The sequence below is a fragment of the Falco biarmicus genome, chromosome 11 (assembly GCF_023638135.1).
Source record: "Falco biarmicus isolate bFalBia1 chromosome 11, bFalBia1.pri, whole genome shotgun sequence".
NCBI classification, from domain to species: domain Eukaryota; kingdom Metazoa; phylum Chordata; class Aves; order Falconiformes; family Falconidae; genus Falco; species Falco biarmicus.
In genome coordinates, this window is record NC_079298.1 from 33407862 (window position 1) to 33427991 (window position 20130).

The window sequence follows — 20130 nt, forward strand, 5'->3', positions numbered from 1 at the left end:
ATTAGAAGAAACTATATGCTTCCCCTGACACTTGCTTGGGAACAGGGCATACAGAGGCATTAGGTTGGCAAAAAAAACCACCAAAAAGCACTGAGCTGCTGGTTTTGATTCTGTAGGGTCGATCACTGTTACAGTAAACCCAGAGGTGCCTGGCCCCACAACAAAGCTATGAGATGGGAAAAGATGCAAAGCTTCCCTCCGACTCCACACAAAATTACTCCAGCACAGGGGCAAGGGAGCTGCAAGGGAAAATAACATTCAGGACAAGTTTATTCTGTGAAGAGGATCAAGAACAACTCTTAAAAACTGGCCTCAAACCCTTGCCTTGGTCAGGGGTTGTGGGAACACCACCATTAACTGCTGCTGGCATCACCAAAGATCTTTCCAGAACTGTCCTGCAGAACTATTCCCCTTACATTTCATCAATAACAGGTGATGTTTCAATCTGGGGGATCCTTGCAGGTGCCTACATATCACCAGGACTATATTCAGTCCTGACACCTGTGAAGAAAGCCTTGGGCTTTACCCAGGGACATACCTCCCTGGCTGCAAAGTCTCTTGCTCATCAGACCAAGAAATGACACACAGTATCTCACTGCAGAGCACTTTGTCTTTAGATAGAGAGGAAACTTTTCGACAGCCCCACATATCAAAGTAACTACCTGAAAAGCTTTTGCTCGAGGGCAGTTAATAAATCAAACCTTCTATTTACCAGGATGTAGTCTGACCACTTCTCTCGTGCAGCACGCAGGGCAGCCTGTCGGAGTTTCATCACATGAGTGAATCGGGAGCTTGGCCAATGTTTTGGCCCAATTTCTTCTGGGTAAGACCTAACAAAGAAAAAAAAAAAAAGTGACTGCACCCAGTTCTGAGCCCTATTACAACACTAGTGGAAAAAAAGAAAAAAAAAAAAGAGAAAGTTCCCTTGCTTTCCAAAAGAAAAACAGTGTTAGAGTTACCTCAGGCAACCCAGGAGAGGTTTTGAGGGAGAACGATTCCAAGTTTCATGCTGGCATGTGTACGCAGGGCACCAGAGAACAAACAGGACTGCAGCATGTCCTGCCGACCACGTGGCCACAAGCAAAATAGCGCTATCGAAACCCAGAGTTTCTTCTGCTGCGGCAGGCCCCCACCTGACGTAAGCAGAGGTTACCCCCGAAAAGGAACTGAAGCTGATTTACCTCATCCGACCCTCTGGTAGAAAGTCATCTGTCCTCTGCTAGGCTTTAAGACTGTAAATACAGCTTCCTTAAGCCTAGTAGAACCAACAAAGCTGAGGAGGTGAAGATGAAGGCAACCTGGATTCCCCCAGGGTCTGGGCATTATTAGTAACTGTTAACACATCCCGTAATGGCTCTTAAATCTAGAAACACCCAACCCCATGAGCCCAATTACATGAACAAAATTATGTGCATGTCTGTTTTCAGGATCAGGTCCAAAAGCAAATACTTTTAAACAAAGATGGAAGGAAACTTAGGGACAGATCCCTATGTGGAATAAAAATTCAGGACTTTGAAACAGTGCCAGCATAAACCAGTGAAGGAGCTAAAAATTTCAAAAACTTTTGACAGAACTTAAAAAACCTAAGTTTGACAGGATTAAGAAAACTCAATTGCAAAGAAAGGACTTAAAGTCAATAAAACAAGTATTCCCCGTGGGTTTGTACCACACATGCCCCACCACTGCACTGAGGACCTTGAAAATAAAAGCAAGCCCAAAGAAAGGGAAAGCTGATGTACTTTTCCCTGATGGAAGAAATAGAAAACAGAACAAACCAAGGAACAGTTAATCTTAAAAATAAAAACGAACCAAATAAGAGCCCAACACACCTAACATCATATTTCAAAGCAAGATTCCTGCAAGTCATGCAAAGGCATAATATACTGAATTAAATCCAGTTCTCTGGCTCGGAACTTGGTGAATATTTGATGTTTCAGACAGAAGTTTCACAGACGCTATGGGAATGGGCTACGATTTCTCTGCTTCCTTGCAAATAAAGAATGATAGTTTTTATTCCCTGTAGCTTTTGATGTGATTTGTTTACCATGTAAAGAGAGCAGCTGCAGATGCTAAATAACCAAATGGAAAACGCCGCCTTCTCTGAAATTCTGCCCGAGTTGCTTGATGGAAGTCAGAGATCTTTTTATGGGCTCCATGAGAACACCATTTTAATGGGACAGACCCCACCCCCCCAAAAAAAAACCACACACACCCCCCAATAACATCAAACCAAAATCCACATTTTAATGCTTGGACATTTAGTACATCTCCTGGTTCAAACCCAGAAAAACCTAGAAAGTTTGACATATACACCAAACAGCTTCAGACAGCCTCTCGCTGCAGTACTCACTGGGGGTCCTCCATCGGTCTCCACTCCACATCATGGTAGAGGTTCTGCACGTTCTTCAGCCACTCTCTAAGGATTGCTGTGGTGTTATCAGCGTTATGGTCAGTGGCTGCCCTGGGAAAACAAGAGCACAAAGGAAGCCTGTTAACACAGGATTTAGGTCCTTTGCCTTTTCCAGCTGGTAAATGAGTCAAACAGAAGCAGAACTGATTTCTTACAGGTGCATCCATCTCCTGGCAGAACTCAGGGAAGCTCTGCAGATGTGCAAGTCCTTAAGACACAGGGCAGAGTCCCACTTTCCCACAAAGCCAGAGCACCCCCTTAGTGCAGGCATGCTCGCACACCGCTCCCCTCTTGCTCACAGCAATCACAGCAGCTTTACCACCAAGCGGATAGGGGGCTGAACTCTGTTCAGTTCATCCACTGGAAAAGACAAGACAGGCCATCCCAAGACGAACGGCCCCAGGTAAGCTAACTGCAAAGGTCCTACCTCTAGAAGCACCAGATTTTGCTCTGCTTGGCTGTATCGCCCTGCAAGCCCACCACGTAAGCTGTACAGCCCGGCTGCGAGCAGGCGGCTGCGCTGCCTCACACCACAGCCCAGGAACCCCTCACACCAGGACCAGGGGCTCTGCTAAGACACTGAGAAGAGCCCCTGCCAACATGCTGCTAGCAGAGGGAAGGATCAGGTCACACGCTGCTCTACAGCATCATAATTAGGCCTAGAAAGCCACTTGACTCCAATTTGCAACCTGCACAGCCCCTCTCACTGCCCTGTGTATGGTCGAGCTGAGCACAGAGGCAGCAGGAGAAGTCAGGGATGCTCAACACACACCAGGAGCAGCACCAGACCTCCTTCCCCCCACTCTGCTATAGCCAGCAAGGCTGAGGCTCCCAGAGAGGCAGCTTGCCTTCTTACCACTTCCCAACACAGAGCTTACAAGTTTGTGAAAACATGCGGAAAAGCTTGATGCAGATGCTACATTCCATTAAAACACTGCAACAGCACTCAAACAATGGGATGGGAGAAACCAGCCTGCTTTCTCTCTGGCCTCTGGATCCTCCCCGAAAGCAGCATCTGAAGAATGTTTTTTTCCTCAGGGTTGAATAGTATAGCTGCACAAACTGGAACAGGATGCACAGATCCACATCTCTGACAGTAATCACATGGAAGCATCCCCAAAGGAGCCACAAGCTCATCTCTGCCTGGGATCCTCACGCCCCTGGGTCACAGAAAAAGCGATCCAAGACACATCCCAGCTGCTCCTTTCCAGCACGTGTTTCCCTGGGATTACAACTTTGCACATCCAACACCTGGCTGCTCACGTGGTCACAGCAGATCCCACAGCAAATTCCCTGAAGTGGAAGGGCTGCTCGATTTTCCTGGCCAGAAGGCAGGAAAGCACACACAGCTCTGTAGTAGGACACGGCTTGTGCAGCCACAGCTCAGCAAGCTCCACTGAGAATTTACAACCCCTTTATATTCCTCTGGGAGTATATGTACTCCCAAAAGGTCCCGTGGAGAGACAGCAAAGATGGTGTGAAACATGGCCGTAAGAGGAGGGCACTGGAAGGCCATGCTGAGCCCCCATCAACTGCTATAAATTGCCTATTTTGTCCTGCAGCTCCGAGACCCAAAGGCACTTCCCATAGCACCCTCCACCCTACTTAAAGCCAGAGATACGTGTGGTTAGAGGAGGGCACACTGAAGGTAAAAGGGGGCACATCAAGCCCTAAAGCTACTCCAAGCTATTTCAGGAAAACACCTGACCCCCAAGTCATCATATAATCCTCTGACGAGCATCAGGGCATGAACTCTTCCTCGTTCATACAACTAGAAAATATCATTCCTGCAGGGTTTACCCTGATTTAAATTTTAAAAGACTCAAGAATTCAGATTTTATTTATAACCAGAACACCACAACCACTTAAGGACAGGAAGCTTATTTGTTGAATATTTATTCTTGTCTACTAAAACAATAAATAATGAAAGTTCAGCAAGCGAAGAGAGGCTGGTTTCTTTGTTATTAAATGCTCTCTACGACACAGCAAGGCTGGGTTTAGTCATAACTTCAGGGTTTGCTCTTGACCAAGGCCCTGCGTCAGACTGCACTGTAGATGTAGTTTGCAAGGACATTTAACCAGACTAAAACAGTCATAGTGCTGACTTTGTAGAACACACTAAGTCAGGCTTGCTCCATGTGTTTTACACATTGCAGCTCATCCACTCAAGCCCCTGTTTCAGCACACTCGTTTGGGCCTCCCACAGCCACTGCACCTTTCACTAGTCTTGTTCTGCTTTCCTCCCACACCCCAGCTGCACAGTAAACAAGAGCTCCAAAATTCCTAAAATACCAGAGAACCAAGAAAACTGCTTTATGTTCGTGGTCATCGCTGGAGTTGCAACAGCACCTAGTACATAGCAGGACCACACTGCAGAGAGGCATCACACAAACCAGGCGAAGATGATGGTGACAATCCATCTCATGTCACAATCTTTGCCGGGTCCAGGCAAGTCTTAAGCGCACAATTCCCAGTCAGGCCCACGTGCCTGTTTCCCTCAACAAGCCTCATCCCAGTCCTTCTAACCTCACATAAGATCGGCAGGGTCATGTGGAGGGGTTTGGTATGGTCTGGGGAGGGAAAGGGGAAGCTTCAGCTGTGTGCGTGTCAAATTGGTCTCAGCATTGTGCTGGCTGCTCCCTGGCCTCAGTCAGATTTTTCTCCATCCAGCTTTGCGCACACACAAGCCAAAAATGTATTAGTGGAGGAGCTGTTTGCAGGGATGTGCAATGGAAAACCAAAGTTCACAAATGAAACACAGTTTCCATGATAAAAAAAGTAAAAAACATAGAGTCATTCAACCTCAGAGAAAGTTAGTGACATGACAGAAGGCTGTTTCCTCAATCACTGAGAGTTGCTCCACAAAGCCCAAAACTTCGACTAGCAGAAGAAACCTTAAAATTGAAACACAGTGGCTGACAGAGCTACTACAGCTCTGCCCTCAAAAGCTAGCTGCCCTCACTGGCTAGCCCTTCTTTGCTTCCCCAGGCAAGGCAAGGGGGCTGAAGGATGCTCCTCCTCTCACGCCTTTGTCCAGTTCCTGTAAGGTCAGACCACACAAGTTTTACTGCACGGACACACCGCCATCCTGAGAGAAGGCCAGAGCACACTGAAGACTGCTGCTATCTGATCTTGCCCTTTGCTGCCAATGGCTGCCTAGGGATAGAGCTTCCCAACAGTCAGTCAGACCCCCCAACACCTTTGGTTCTCCATCCTGCTCCTGGAATTGGCAAAACTCCCCCCCAGGAGACCGCAACACCTAGCATCTTCCAGACAGAAGTGAGACACATGAATGGCTGCCTGGAGGAATCTTTAGATCCACCCACCGACAGGCTAAGGAAAGTAAGAAAACTGCTAGAAGAAAAATGGCATTTTACTGCCCAGGCTGTAATGGCATTATGTGGAAGGTAAATTCACATCCCACTAGACCTGCAGACATTGATGAGACAAAGCTCTGGCACAAAAAAAGGACTGCTGCCTCCAGGACTATTCAACCAGAAGCATTTCTAAGCCCAAAAGTTCTCGAAGGCAATAAAGTTTGTCACACCCTGGATGAAACATGCCCTATGACTAGCAATTTGGCAAACCTTTGTTTTTCCAGCTTTGAGCCTCAAAAAACAACCCCAACCAAAAAAAAAAAACCCCAAACAACCCAAGCTATTCCCAAAAGCAGGTATCACTATTAGTTTCAGAACAATCCATGTTTAAGATCAAACAAAATCAGCAAGTACTCCTACTGTAGTATCTGAAGCAGTCCATCTATCCCCCCAGAAAAAACATAGCAGCTATGGTGTCTGCAACACCACCATATGGAAAAACAGGCACTTTTTTTCCCCCCTCTATTTTTTTTTAAATAACAACCCCTACACAAGAAAAACAGGCAAATAAAAATGTGAGTAGGACTTCCCACTGGCAGCCAGAGCTCCTCAAGCCATAAGAGGCACGTCAGGATATTTCCTGTTACAAGCACTTCTTCTGTAATAGACAGTTTGTAGGACTTCAAGAAGCGAGTATACAGTTAAAACTCCAGTGCTCTAACTCAGATTGACAGATCAGTTGGACCCTGTCCATTTTTAATCCATTTTTCGAGATGCTAAGGCCATCTCTGCTACAGATCTCACCACCACCACCACCGATGGTCTGTTGCCCATGGTGCACAGTTCTGGAAAACTGACCATCCTTTCCCTCGGTGATGCCAGTCAGGAAGGGTTAAGACACACGGACAGAGCAGCCAGCACTTGTGCCACATCTGGTACAGTGAGGCAAGGCCACGCGATGAGACTGTTCGTGTGATAAACTGAGGGCAAGTTGGCATCGAAGACACTGTGCTGTGAGCATCCTGTGCTAGCTTCTCTTGGAAAATACAGGAGGTGAGGTAAAGCAGCACCTCCAATACCTGCAGAAAAGCAATTTCAGACTGCCCAAAGTCCTCCTACAACAGCGCTGGGGGAGAGGGGCAGCACTGGCCAACAAGTCTTCTCGGCATGCCCTGCGAGTAAATTGGATGGTGAAAGCACACCACGTAAGAGATGTTATCACCTCTCCACACTTGCCTGTCCTGGAAAAGTTTACCACATCCTCTGATCATTACTGGTCCATGGTATGGACTTGATAAGGTGAGGAGAGTGGATCACCTTAACCCAGCTCCACTTAGCTCCCCAAGAACACACCTTTGCAGTCCACATGGCCCTTAGACTAAGGCAGTGTCCAGATCTATTTTTCTTTTTGTGTATTTTTGGAAAGCATGTTGGTGAGCACAGTACTATTATTTGAGCTTGGGTCTATCAGCATTATTCTTGGCACAGTGTCAAGTCCAAATCACATTTGAGTGGATCAGTTTGAAACATTTCTGCAGTCAAGACAAAGCAGAAGCTACAAGAAGATGTGCTAAGTGCAAGGCTACAGGAAAAGGAGAGATGAGCTGGCTAGCCAGGAGTACAGTTCTTACTCATTCTCCAGTGTCTCCTCATCTCCATGGCTCTCTGCTAGATTTGCTCATGCTCATTAACGTCTTTCTTTACCAAGGGGGCTCCAAACCAGACACGGTATTCCAGATGTGATCAAACAAGTGCCTAGCAGAGGGGAACAACCCCTCGCCTTGATCTCCTGACTTACTTCTGTTCACGCTGCCCAGGATGCAGTTGACCTTTGCTACCAAGGCACACCATGGCCCACATTCAGGCTGCTGGCCACCAGAGCTCCACAGGACCCCCAATGCCTTTTCAGAAGAGCTGCTCCTCAGCCTGCATCACTGCAAAGGGCTCTTCCTTCCCAGGCACAGGATCTGATGAAGGTCAAGAGATTCCTCGCAGGCAACTCTCAACTCAAAGCCCACACACTCTGCAACTAGTAATGCAGGCAGGAGATAAAAAGCATGTTTCTCTCACAAGGTTACATCAGTCATGTCTGCACCAAAAAGGAGGCAGCTTCACGTTCAAGAGCTGATTAACAATTTTAAGAATTTAATTAAAGAAAAAAGGTCTCCTGCAAGATTTACAACCAAAAGCCTGTATGACACAGCCAGGAAAGACTAGCGGAGTGACAAGGAAAAAAATCTAAATTCCTGACACATTTCAGGAAAGAAAGTTTAATAAATTAAACTGGAAGAGACCTCCAGATGGACACTCCTGTTCCAGTAACACGGCAGCTTTTTTCCACTCATATTTAAATCCATTTCCAATAAACAGAAACTAAATTTTAGAAAAGTTTGAGTAAGAATGTTCATATAGGGTCTTATGTCGGCATAAGTATAACCACTCCAATATTTACTTTGGCTTTAGCCAGCAGTTTTACCATGGACACAAGCCCTCATTGTCCTTGCTCAAAGCACCCCCTCCCAAAAAAACTCAAGTACCACAAATAGCGGAAAAGTAAGCGCAACATTAAGCGCCTACTGTTTTAATTAAGTAACATGTGAGTAGCAGTGTATGAGGAAAACTGTTCCTCTTACAAACTGCTCGTATTTTTAGCCTGATAATGTCTCCTCAAGTTACGTTTGCAAGCGGGAGTTAATTTAGGCTTTGATGGTTACCCTCATCTTTTCCTCCCCCAAAAAGGAAGGGGAAAACAAACAAACAAACAAACAAAATCACCCTTTTTCACATCCCAGTTTGCTCCCCCGAGCTATTTACGGTCTACTTACCTCAGGCACTGGGTCAGAGGAGAAAATTTTCACCTTCACCATCTGTATAGAAAAAGTACTACAGGACAAAACCAACACTGTGTGCCTCTGGTTTGTCAGAGTACAGCTCACATTGTAACACAAGTTGTGGGAAACTCTATGGCCAGGGCCCTGCACTGATTTCCCTCCCGAATTTAACACGTACCAACGCTTCCCTCTGGCAAACAGGGAGGGAAGGAACGAGGGTGGGCTTCGAACAGCGGTAAGCACTTCATGCTCAACAAGTGTATACTGCAAAGCACAGTCAGAACCAGGGGCAGCCAGCTTTCAAAAGCAAAATCTATAAGGAAAATCTTTTCCCTTTCTGTCAATGTTTCAAAGACTTGAAGAGGGTGTTGGATTCTCCCTTTACTGCTATGAGAGCCAACTCAGACAGCCAGGTTCAAGCGGGCCCTTCCCATCGCGCCACCAAGCACATACCACAGATGACAATGGTCAGAAGGCTGCTGATGGTTGGGGCTGCACTGACAATGGCTCACACGAAGAGGGTGTCCATGGCTTTCCAGGGCTCCTGCAGCTTCTGCACGCTGCAGGATTGAATTGGGCCTGTAACCAAGTCCCAGGAAAACTCAAGAGATACGTATTTTAGCAGTCTCCCTTGCTTCCTCTCTGCATGCAGCCAGGGATTCAATTTACCCCCAAGGCTTGCTATGGGGTATAGTCCAATATTGAGTTCCACTGAAACAAGAGCCGCAGGTTGGCCACATGCCCTAAACCCACAGGTTGTCCTCCAAAGCAAAGTCCAAAGTCAATGGAAAACCCGTTAGAAGATCACTCCTAATAACTGTAACATAGAAACTGGTGACAAAAGCGCCAGTAGCTCACCTTGGCCATCTTCCACAGAACAGAGCAGCAATAAAGCATTCAGTCTCAAAACAAACGGTGGTGGAGGAAGCATATTTCTGTATGCCGTGTTCTACAACTTGTGCCGACAGAGGTGCCCATACACTCAGGCTGGACCTAGAACCCCTCCATGTTCTCACACGTTTGAGGCAGTGAGACAGAGCAGGAGCCTCATCTTTCCTGTTTTGTTAGAGATAAGACAGATGCAAGGGGGATATGGCAGTTCAGGCCCAGCTCTCTTGCTGTTTGCTGAGCAAGGCCACTTAACCTGCTACCTTCCAGCCTATTACGAAATGCTGAATTCTACAGTTATTCCTAAGGAAGTAACCTCCCACAAACAAAAACCCTCAACAGGAATTTGGCTAGTCTGGGCTCTCTAGAGAAGCCTTGGAGACAGCAGAGTGCTGTCACCGAATGGCTCGGTCTGAGCCAGCAGAGCTGCATCCCCCCCTCCTGTATAAGGGCTATAGCCAAAGGTGGTCCCACCAGATGCTTTGAGAGGGGAAAGCTCAGCCCTTGTGGCAGGACTCAGCCTATTCATGGCAACCTTCTGCCCCAAGGTAGCAGCAGTAGGGTACCGCACAGAGAACTCCCTCCATGCTCTGGGGAAACACCAGAAACTTCAAACCCCAGAGCATTAGAAAAGCCACCCTATTTCATTCAGCACTGGCCACTACTCACAAGTTGCTACAATGTTTTCTACCACAGCACTAATGATACACAATGAACAGAGCACACAGTATGTGAATTTTAACAGCTTAAGTTAAACTAAACAGAACATAGGGCAGACAGCCAAGTACTTACTTCTAGCTTTGTATGGCTTGCTACAGGCCCCCAAATTGTTTGGATCCAACAGCAAAAGCCTTCAGCTTTCAGTCACTTTGGGCAGCTCAAAGAGCTCCCTGGTCTGAGCTGAGAACTGAGCTCAGTGTCACACAGGCTACCCTGACTGATGACTGTGCTTATTCTGGGTGTGAATTCAGCCCTGCCAAAAATAACTGAAAAAAAAAAAAAATCCAGCAATGGAGTCTTAATATGAGTCAAATACAAATTTGGATTTAGATTTCCCAAAACAAGCGATAAATAAAGTAACAGACGAGTCACTTCTCCCTGCCTTCTTGTTTGAATGCTGCCAGACTTAGAAAACCAATTCAAAATATAAAAACCACCAAACTGGCAGTTTCCACTGTGAACCAGTGGTGAATTACCTTGACTAGGAAACAGTGCAGCTGGGAGAGGGTACAGATCCTAAAAGGAAGAAAAAAATTTCAAAACAAGACAGAGGCAAAACACTTGTGAAAAACCCAGTGAGAGGGAGGGTCCCAAGGCAGCGGAGAACTACCAGAGAGCAGCTGCACCATTACAACAGCCTGAGACAAAGCTTTCCTGCTATGGCTCTATCACCGTTCCCCTGAGGGCCACAGCACACCACCCATCCCAAAGCAGCTGGCTTTTACAGCCCCTAGCATGGCTTGATGCACAACTCAAGAGCTGTTCAGCACCCAGTTGGGCAGTACAGCCCCATTCCCCAAATGCCAGCGTTTTGTTTCAGCTGTGAAAACACCCTTCTTTACCACAAAGGAGCAAGTGGAGCTGTTACTGTCAACTACTTCATGTTCTCCTGCTCACAATCTTCTCCAAAATATGCAGCAAACCAAGCAGGGTTCACTATATCTTTTCAAGCGTTCCCCCTTCAACTGGCAGGTACGGCTCTTGCTCACCCACCATGGAGTAGATTCAGCTAATAAACAATTTTCTCTTCATCTGAAACACTCTCACTTTGAGATAACTGTGCTGCTCCCTGGACTGCCAGCCCTACCTTGCATCTATTAATCCAAGATTTCATACCTCAAATCTCACAGGTGTCAGTAGGACCAGGAAATAACACATCAGGAGCCTCACCAAGCTAGCTCACAGCAATGCAGTTCAGAGACTGTATACAGATTTAAACCTTTCACACCAACACTGATTTTAGCACAATTATGCTCACACACTTCATTAATAAGGCCTGAACATTCAGGCCAAAGTTCAAATAACTGTTCAAGCATTTAAACAAGTTGCTAAAATGTCAACGTATGTGTAAGACTTTTTGGCTTCATAGGGACTTGGCGTTTGTTCTAAGGTTTTCCTTAATTAAGGACAGGCTTTTGGAAGCATCTTCTTTTGGGTTTTAATGATTTTAACTTGGTCTCCAAGGTGTCAGCTCCCAGCAGAAAGGTGGCCTGAGCCATGATCAGTGGCAGGGAGTTGTGTGGGAGCACAGAGCCAGTAACAAGAGCAGCGACACTCTCCAGGCTGGGCAGCTGTACAAGAACAGGACCTCACAGTACAGGAATGCAACAAATATCTCTTCTCTAACTCTTTCCCCATGCCCTTCAGCAGCTTGTGGATAATAGATTTTGCTGGCAACAGCAGTAATTTTAAAACCTTCAATGATCTTCCAAGCCCAAGTGAGAGAATGATTCACAGATGTATGTAAGTGTGTACATTCGTACACACCAGGGTCTTCACTCTTTCCACACTACCTCAGGAAATCTCTCTTTCTGGTGTCTCATCTCCAAGATCCTCAGGCTGTCTCCAATAGTACAGTGCCACAAGAGGTATGTGCTTACGCCCGGTGGGCACAGACACAATGGGGGGACCAACATCTCCCCAGAAAAGCCATCAGGCTAGGGCTGCTTATGGCTGTCTCATGCCAGTAGTCAAAAATCCACGTTTAACAGCTTCTCTGGCATCCATGCAAGGGGAATTCTCTTGCAGTGCAGAGGAGGTTCCTGCTGTTTCAACCCCAAGTCCTCACTTTGTCTTGCTTAAACTCCCCGTGGTTGCCCTGCTGCAGAAAAAGCTTTAAAAGAAACAAAAAACCATCTGCATCTGGCCTTGTGAATATTTCCAAGCAGACTTGGCTTCAAGGGAACAACTCCCCTAAGGAAAGCCCGGGAAATCTCATACGCACAGGATCAGGGCTGTGACTAGCCTCTGAAATCAATTTGCTCAAACGAGGAATTAATTGTGACAGTACTGTAACTTCTAAAGGGATAGCTTGTTCCCACCGATGCTAATTGAGACAACAGCTAATGCAGCTGTTCAAAATTAATGTAAGCATGTAAGCCACTGGGAAGGAGCACTGGTATTTAGAAATATTCTTGGCTCTAGTAACTAAAAATGGATGGGTTTTAAAGGGCAGAGTCTGCTCAAATTTAGGTGTCCAGTACCACTGATTTTTTCAATGGGCACACTGAACATGGGCCCGTACCACATTACCGAAGGTCCCCCCAAAAAGAAAAAAAAAAAAAAAAAAAAAATCAATCTGAAAGGCTTTCAGTCTCTTTACCAAGCTTGCAGAAGAATGAGTGCAAGGTTCCCGCAGTCTGCCTTGCCTCCACTAAGAAGATTCAGATCACAGACCACTAGACACCCAGTATTGGAGAGAAAAGCAGACTCAAGTCATTCCACTGAGCGGCCTCCTTTTTTAGTTTAGGGTGGGTTTGGGTTTTTTTTCTTTTTTTTCCTTTTCCCCCAAAAGTTATAACCATGCCCTACAACTCTCAGTAAGTACACAGTGCTTGCCTCCCAGCCCCCTACCCTGCAATGACAGCTTTCATCTGGAGATATATCTTACACTTCTGACAGTTCTACACACACAATACTGAGATTTTCAGAACTTAAGAGTAGGTTTTGCGACACCCCACGATAGAAAACCTAATACCTCTCTGTATCTCCCTTTACCTTCCCCACCTTTCCCTGAAACTCACCTCCTTTCCAAACTTACATTAAAGGTCAAAAGCTTGATGTTATTACTGCAAACCAAGCTGACTCTTTTGCTGACATACTGTAATACTGGTATGGATCAACACACTCTTCCTTCAAAGCAGTCAATGGATAACGGAGTAGTTGTTTCAGGATTACACCAATAAGACAGGTATGCTCCATTCTTCCAAAGTGTTTAAGAATGTACCTTTCCAGGCAAGACATTTTTAGGAACTCTTGACTTAAAATATGAAATATTAGTTCCTTTGCATTATGAATGGATTTTCATTCTAATCATATCATACAAGATTTAATCAAAGTCATTTTAACACACATAGAAGCACTTTTTATTGTAATCCAAATACTGTACAACTAAATGGTTGCAAATAAAAGTGATTTTTCATCACTTGTCTAGTGCAGGCTGACAGAAACTTTGTAAGACAATAGGAAATGGAAACAGAGTATTTTAAATCATGTCACTGATTAGGAGTTCAAGCAGCAATAAGAAATACATCAAACTAATTCTGGAGCAAAGGAAAACTCATTTTTTTTACCAGTCAAGAATCTGGTCTGTGATCTGAAAACCAACAGGATGTTTTTCCATGACACTAAAGTGAGATTTACACAATAATTGACCCTTTCATGTGAAAGCTTTGCTGATATGCAACAATAAAGACATTCTTCCCAAAGGTTTTTAGCCAGCTTTTCTTTGAGGCCATAGGAAATATAAAATAGGAACACAGTGATTTGCATCTCAAACTGGAACAAGACCGCTGAGGAACCCAAGGAGTGCTAGTTCTGTGAGACGAAACCCAAATCCAGCATTTGGGGAAGACTTGCTTCAAAGCAGGGAAGAACTGCAAGGAAGTCTAAGAAAAGGCGAAGTTCTTCCTACAAGCAAAGTAGAAAAGGATGCTTGGCTATCCAGAAAGATTTTGCCTCTGGAAAAAGAAAAGTAGCTACGTTTAGAAGAGCAGGAGATGCTCAAAGTTAAGTAGTCACTGAAAATCACTGGTTATTTCATATTCACACATCAGGCTCCCTGGAACTCCCAACCTCTATTGATATAGTGAAAAACCTAAAACTCTGCTGCAGACAGAAGCTGCACAGATAACAGAAACATTAACACCGAAAAAAGAGCAAAAGGTGGGAGCTCAGCACTCTGAGAAGGGACAGTTAGTACCGATACAGATGAGCCCAACAGGAATGTAAATAAGGAGCCTTCTGATGAGGATGTGCTAACTGCTAAAAGAAAACAAACTAGGGTAAAATAATTGTGGTAGTAGTAGATCAGCGACCTCCTACTCAGCTGGCCCCCACACCAAAGAGGGTGGATCCTCGCTCGGGGTTCACGCTGGTATAGATTAAAACCAGCCCAGTGGGCACATATTAGCTTGGCATGTTTAGAGTGGACAATAAGGAAGGGCTAATCGTTAGCTAGCAGATGTTATATGCTTGAACAAAAGTTAGATAATGGATGACGTATAAAGAACTCTAGTAGAGAACAGAAACTAAACAACAAAGACTGCTAACGTATGCAAAGATAAACAGGAACTTTAGGTAACTGCTCAAGAAGGTGAAAAGTACATCCTGAAGAGGCGCCAGAGGGAGGAGATTCTGAATTTTCAGAAACCTTATGTATACACATGACTTTGTATAATAAATACCCATCTGCTTGTTGAAACGGTGTGCAAGTTAGGAGTGATCCCCCTTGCACCCGGCGTCGCAATAAACATACCTGCTTTGTAACTCTCCTCAAGCTGTAGAGTTCCATTCTGCACATCACTATAACCAGCCTAATGCAAACGTCCCTGAATTACACAGATTTCTTTCACCTGCAGTGACCTTCAAAGTACAGCTCACCAGCCTTCTGATGTTTGAGGAAAGCCATTCATTCTCTTCAGTAATTTACAATTTTCATTTGTCTTTCCAAAAGTACAGGCTTTCCCTTCAAGAAGCTATGCAGGTGGAGCGTAAGTAATAAAGCCACGTCAGTAAGTCACAGGGCTGCATTTTCAAATCAGACTTTGTCCTATTGAAGGCACAAGCATAAACTCAGTGTAACCAAATAACTGGGACTCCCACTAGCACATGAAACAGGACCGGCCGGTTGGACAAAGACGAGCTGTGCCGTGTTAAGTGCTCTCAGCATCCTGCAGACTTCCTGCAAGTGACACGGGCTTCAAACTGATAGTCCATCGGGGCAAGGAACACACTCGAGCAAGAATAAATGAAAGAGCTATCGGGCAAACATGATGATGAGTGTCCCTGATGCCCCTGAACTCAAGAACACACCTCCCATCACTTGGTCAACGTCTAGCCTGGTTTAAATAAACCCAGGCTGCTCTACAGCAGTCACTACCTTTTGTTAGCAGCCTTTCAACAAGACCCCCGTGCAAACCAGGCAATAGAGCTGCCACCCCACATTTGAAGTCAGCTCTGCATTCAGGGTTGATTTCCATCCAGATCCTGTGCCTCTCCGGTGGACCAGGAATTCCTTCGCTGTTGCTGCGGGCTGAACAGGACTGTCAACAGGACAACAGCACTAAGCCCTCAAACCCAGTCTCCCACAAGTTACTACCTGCCTACATACTCAGGTGCTCAGAGACAGCACAAAGAAAACCTCAACAGTAAAACATTTCACGTATGTGCGGCAATTTCTGAAAAATGCAGCACAAATACTAGGAGCTATCTTCCAGTTCAGTAGGTTGGGAAGACTTTGGGGATTCAGGTACACATTCACTGAGCCACAGCTTGCAAAACACCACCTCTGTAGGCTTTTGGACAGTAGCTGTGTTACAGCACTCTGTACTAAACCTGCACAGCTTACTGGCAGACCTCGTGCTTTTCCACAGTCTGGTGCTCACGAAGGCTCCCTCTATCAACATCTGCACAGAGCTAGAAAAACTCCGTATGCCCCATGGGGATATATCCATTCCACCAGAAGCAACAATCTGTCTTTGCCCACAAAGGCTTGGAAAAGGGGAGTTACAGGAAGAAGTCTGGACTCAGCCATCATCCCAAGTTCAGGACTGCCAGAGGACTGCAGCTTCGCTGAAGAGTCTCCCGGGGCAATTCCAGGAATGACAAGAAGTATCCCATCAACTTCCAGAGGGCTGGGATTTTTTCTTAGCATTCCTGGGGGATGCAGGCCAACAAGCCCAGTGCAAAATGTTTTATTTCTGTTGCACCATCCTATGGAAGTGTCTAATCATGAAAGACACCAAGACAGAGTGAAGGACAATCAGTGTTTTGATGAAGAACTCTTAGCCTTTTGCACTACCTGCCCTCCAACAGAGGAGGGCCAGCCCCCAGCTCCTCCGTCTGGTCTGCTGGCAGTGTATACACTGATGTTCACTTACACCTCCCCTGTTCCAGCTCCGTGTGGCTCACTTGCAGCGTAGCTGTTGAGAGAAATTAACTTGGCCGAGCCTACACTACAAATAAATCCTCTGGCCAATTTGCACTCAGAAATATGACTCTGCACTTCTCCTTCATAAAAGGGCTTACTGTCTGGGCACGGAGAGGGCTGCGGCAGGAGCATGTACCAGATGAATAGATCATTAGAGACACACCGAGAAATCCCAGCACTGCTGTCAAAGCGCAGGGTATTGTCAAACGCCCAGCTCACTCTTTGCCATGCTCTCACACAGAGTTTTGTCAGGTTTGAAGGTTTTGACCCCGAGACAGAAGCTCCAGGCTTGCCTCATACAGGCAAAAGCAGTTGTGAGAATTTAAGTTTTTCCTCATTGCTTAATGCATGTGAATCTCTTTCCACCACTATGATCTGCAATGCTACCACCAGAAGTGGATGATACAGAATACAAAGACAAATCTAAACCCAGCCAGAAAAGGTAATTCCTTCCCTACTCCTGCAGCAGATCAGTCTCAGGTACGTGGGTCTGTTCTACCAGGTATCAGACTTACAGAAGCAGACAAAGTTAGCAAGGCTTTTTCAAAGGAATTTAACTTCAGGATGGCTTGGAAACAGCTGTTTTCAAACTGTGATCAGCAGGTATCTGTGGAGTATTTCTAGTTTGTTTGTGAAAGGTAACTTTAAAAAAAACCCATATCATACACAAGTCAAAGTTTGCTACGCAGGCATCTGCATTCCCACTGGAAAAATGTGTTTTGGTTTATGCTCAGCTGACAGAATACCATTCCCCTTTCACTTGTGCTAGAAGGATCAGCACCACTGCCCTCATCAGAACCCATGCCAGCTAAAATTTTACCGCGGGACCCCCAGCACAATCTTAGCAGGCAGCACAATCAGCCACCTGTGCATCTGGAACCTCACATGATTTTTGACGCCAATAATGACTTGCGTTCATTTGTACAGTGCAAGAATATGAGAACAAGGCTGGCACAGGCACATAATAAACACTCCTGATTTCCTGGGAGGGCTGTGAATTACTGGGTGCCTACAGGCAAACTGGGAAAGTGTAAGGATGATAAAACCCCAGGTGCTAATAACATTTAGGACAGACACAAAGGAATAGAAACAGAAGCAAAGATCTTGACTGCTTCTTCTACAGCCTCTGAACAACCAAGTCAGCATCCTTTGGGATGGAAAGTGTTAACAGAATCTGCTTTTAAAATATAGCTAGGAAGAACAGCAAGTAAAAGTCAACCAGGGACCTGTAACAAACTCTGTGTGAGGAGAGTTGCCATGTTTTTCGTCTTGTACTTCACAAGGGATCCAGGCACTGGGCTAGATCACAAGCAACCCTGTAAGCAAGCCGCCTTCCTCCTGCTGCCAGAGCACCTCCTCCTCCACAGACCACAAAGCCTTAGAGCTGTCCTAAGGGGCAACCAACTCCAATGTTTCTGGAAGCACAACCTGTAAAAAAGGCCAGTGTCAAGTCTGCAAGCGAGGGAAATGTCTTCAGGCTATAAAAGCAAGGATAACATGTCAATTAAAGGCTTTGTCTAGAGCACAGCATGAAGCAAGGCAAGGAAGAGGATTGATCTCTTCATCACCAGGCTGTGCATAGCAGATCTTCACAATACATCCCAATACAATAATACAAGGAATTTGCATTATTTATTCCATTAACATTGCCATGTGCTGAGGCATGTTCTTAGCCACTCAGGTGCATGGCTCATGGGAAATGTCACAGCCCTCCAAAAAGTCACAGAGCTAACACCTCTCTCCACCAAAGGAAAAGAGTTTCTGCTTTTTAAAAAACTCCTGAATCTGATCCACAGCACCAAAAACAAGCGAAGAAACTTCAAAACACAATAGCAAAAATTAGCTGTGTACCAGATGCTCCTCGGAAGACTGAGGCATGAAATCCACCCAACACTATCTCCAGATTCCTCCAAAGATATCCAAGGTGTTTACAACAACTGTTTCTGATGGGAGCCACATGAAAGAAACTGAACACACAACTAAAAAATGATCATAAAACGTATATCCCAAGATGTTGCTGTTTACCATATGGTAAGGAAATGAAAGGACACGATGGGTGCAAGCCAGGACAATCTGTATTCAAGGCAAGGCATGTGCACTGGCTTTACAGTTGGCATTAACATTATGAAGAGCCATACAGAAAAGCTAATGTAGGAAAATTAAAAAAAAAACCAAAACCAAAACAGTCGACATGGTTCCAACTGGTTAGTTACTGTCTCCGAATGATAACATAGCAAAAGGCTACAGAGCTTTCATCTCTGCAGCAGACAAGAGGTTTACTCAATCAGGAAGGTAACCACCAGAGGAGAAAGTTTGGGAGTCAGGTTGTGATTTTAGCTGTTATTCAGTAGCCACATGCAGATAAGCCTACATCTTTGATTATACTGGACTCACCACCCAGGCTTTAGAGACTTACTCATGCCACCTTCATGGACTTAGAACTAACTCAGCCTGCATTTCCAAGCATTTCAGTGACGCCATGAAGCTCAGAGTCCTTGCCACATCACATCTTCACTGCACTGTTATGCTAAGTTTGACATCTGGGCGCCTGACTTTCCCTCTATGACCATCTTCTGAACAGTTAGCAGATTCTTCTCTTCACCATGTGCACTAAACCTGGTCTCCACCACCACCCAACCACACAGAGGTTATACAAGGGGCCAGCCAGAGCTATGACATCGATGCAGTTTGGTCCACTAACACTTTAGCCAAAGGCTAAAGCACCCTTGTTAGTCACAGGGTCAGGAAGAAAAGACTTTTGCCTTTTCAGGGATTCTCAGAGCTTCAGAGAGCGCCCTTGAAAAGGAACACGGCCAGAAACATGCAAGTCATTTAGCTTCCTGTGTTGTGGGATCAAGGAATCAGGAATAAAAAAAAAACAAACCAAAGCGTTAATGCCAGAGGTACAACCAGTCCTGCCCTCCCAGAATAACCCCTTAACAGTTTAATAGCCCAACCAATGCATAACACCCGTGAACCTACAATCAGTTAATCATATGCAGGATCTAATGATGTCAGACTATACATTTCTCTTGATCAACTGCAATTTCTCAGCAAACAAACACAGCAGGTTTCATTATACTCTCCCTGGCACAGGTTTCACTTCGCAAATTGATGCCAAATTTTGCTTTCCCCAACATTAAACTAAAGATTACAGTCATCAGCAAGTTATTTTAGAGTTAGACTTCGCTAAAGCCAGCACGGAACTTGAGACTTCATAATTCTGGCCTAACCTTTCTCAAGTAGCCAGTTACACTGGAAAACGGAGGTTCTCTGAATGCATGGAATGGTACAGTGCTTCAAAATAAACGGATTATGTCATATTCATTGGCAAATGGCTGAAAATGTTTTAAACATAATTAAGTAGGAGATTAAAAACAACCACTGCAGCCAAGCAGGAAAAAAAATAATTCAACCTTTATATATGAAGTAGAGTTTTCCTAGTTGTCATCTGTAGCTTTGTCTGTCACATTTCAGATGAAGAAACAGTTGAAAAGATGACACTATCTCCTATGCTGAGAGGGTTCTGAATAT

The 20130-nt window shown here is 45.3% G+C and overlaps 1 protein-coding gene across 2 annotated transcripts in view; it reads right to left on the minus strand.

Annotated features, from left to right (window-relative positions):
- COLGALT2 (collagen beta(1-O)galactosyltransferase 2) overlaps positions 1-20130 on the minus strand; it is a 59917-nt gene that overhangs the window by 17443 nt on the left and 22344 nt on the right. For both annotated transcript variants that reach the window (XM_056355639.1, XM_056355638.1), the window contains 2 exons: positions 2351-2461; positions 713-830 (listed from right to left, as the gene is read on the minus strand). In XM_056355639.1, the coding sequence (XP_056211614.1) occupies positions 713-830; positions 2351-2364 (132 nt within the window). In that variant the 5' untranslated portion in view covers positions 2365-2461. The remainder of the gene's footprint in view (positions 1-712; positions 831-2350; positions 2462-20130) is intronic.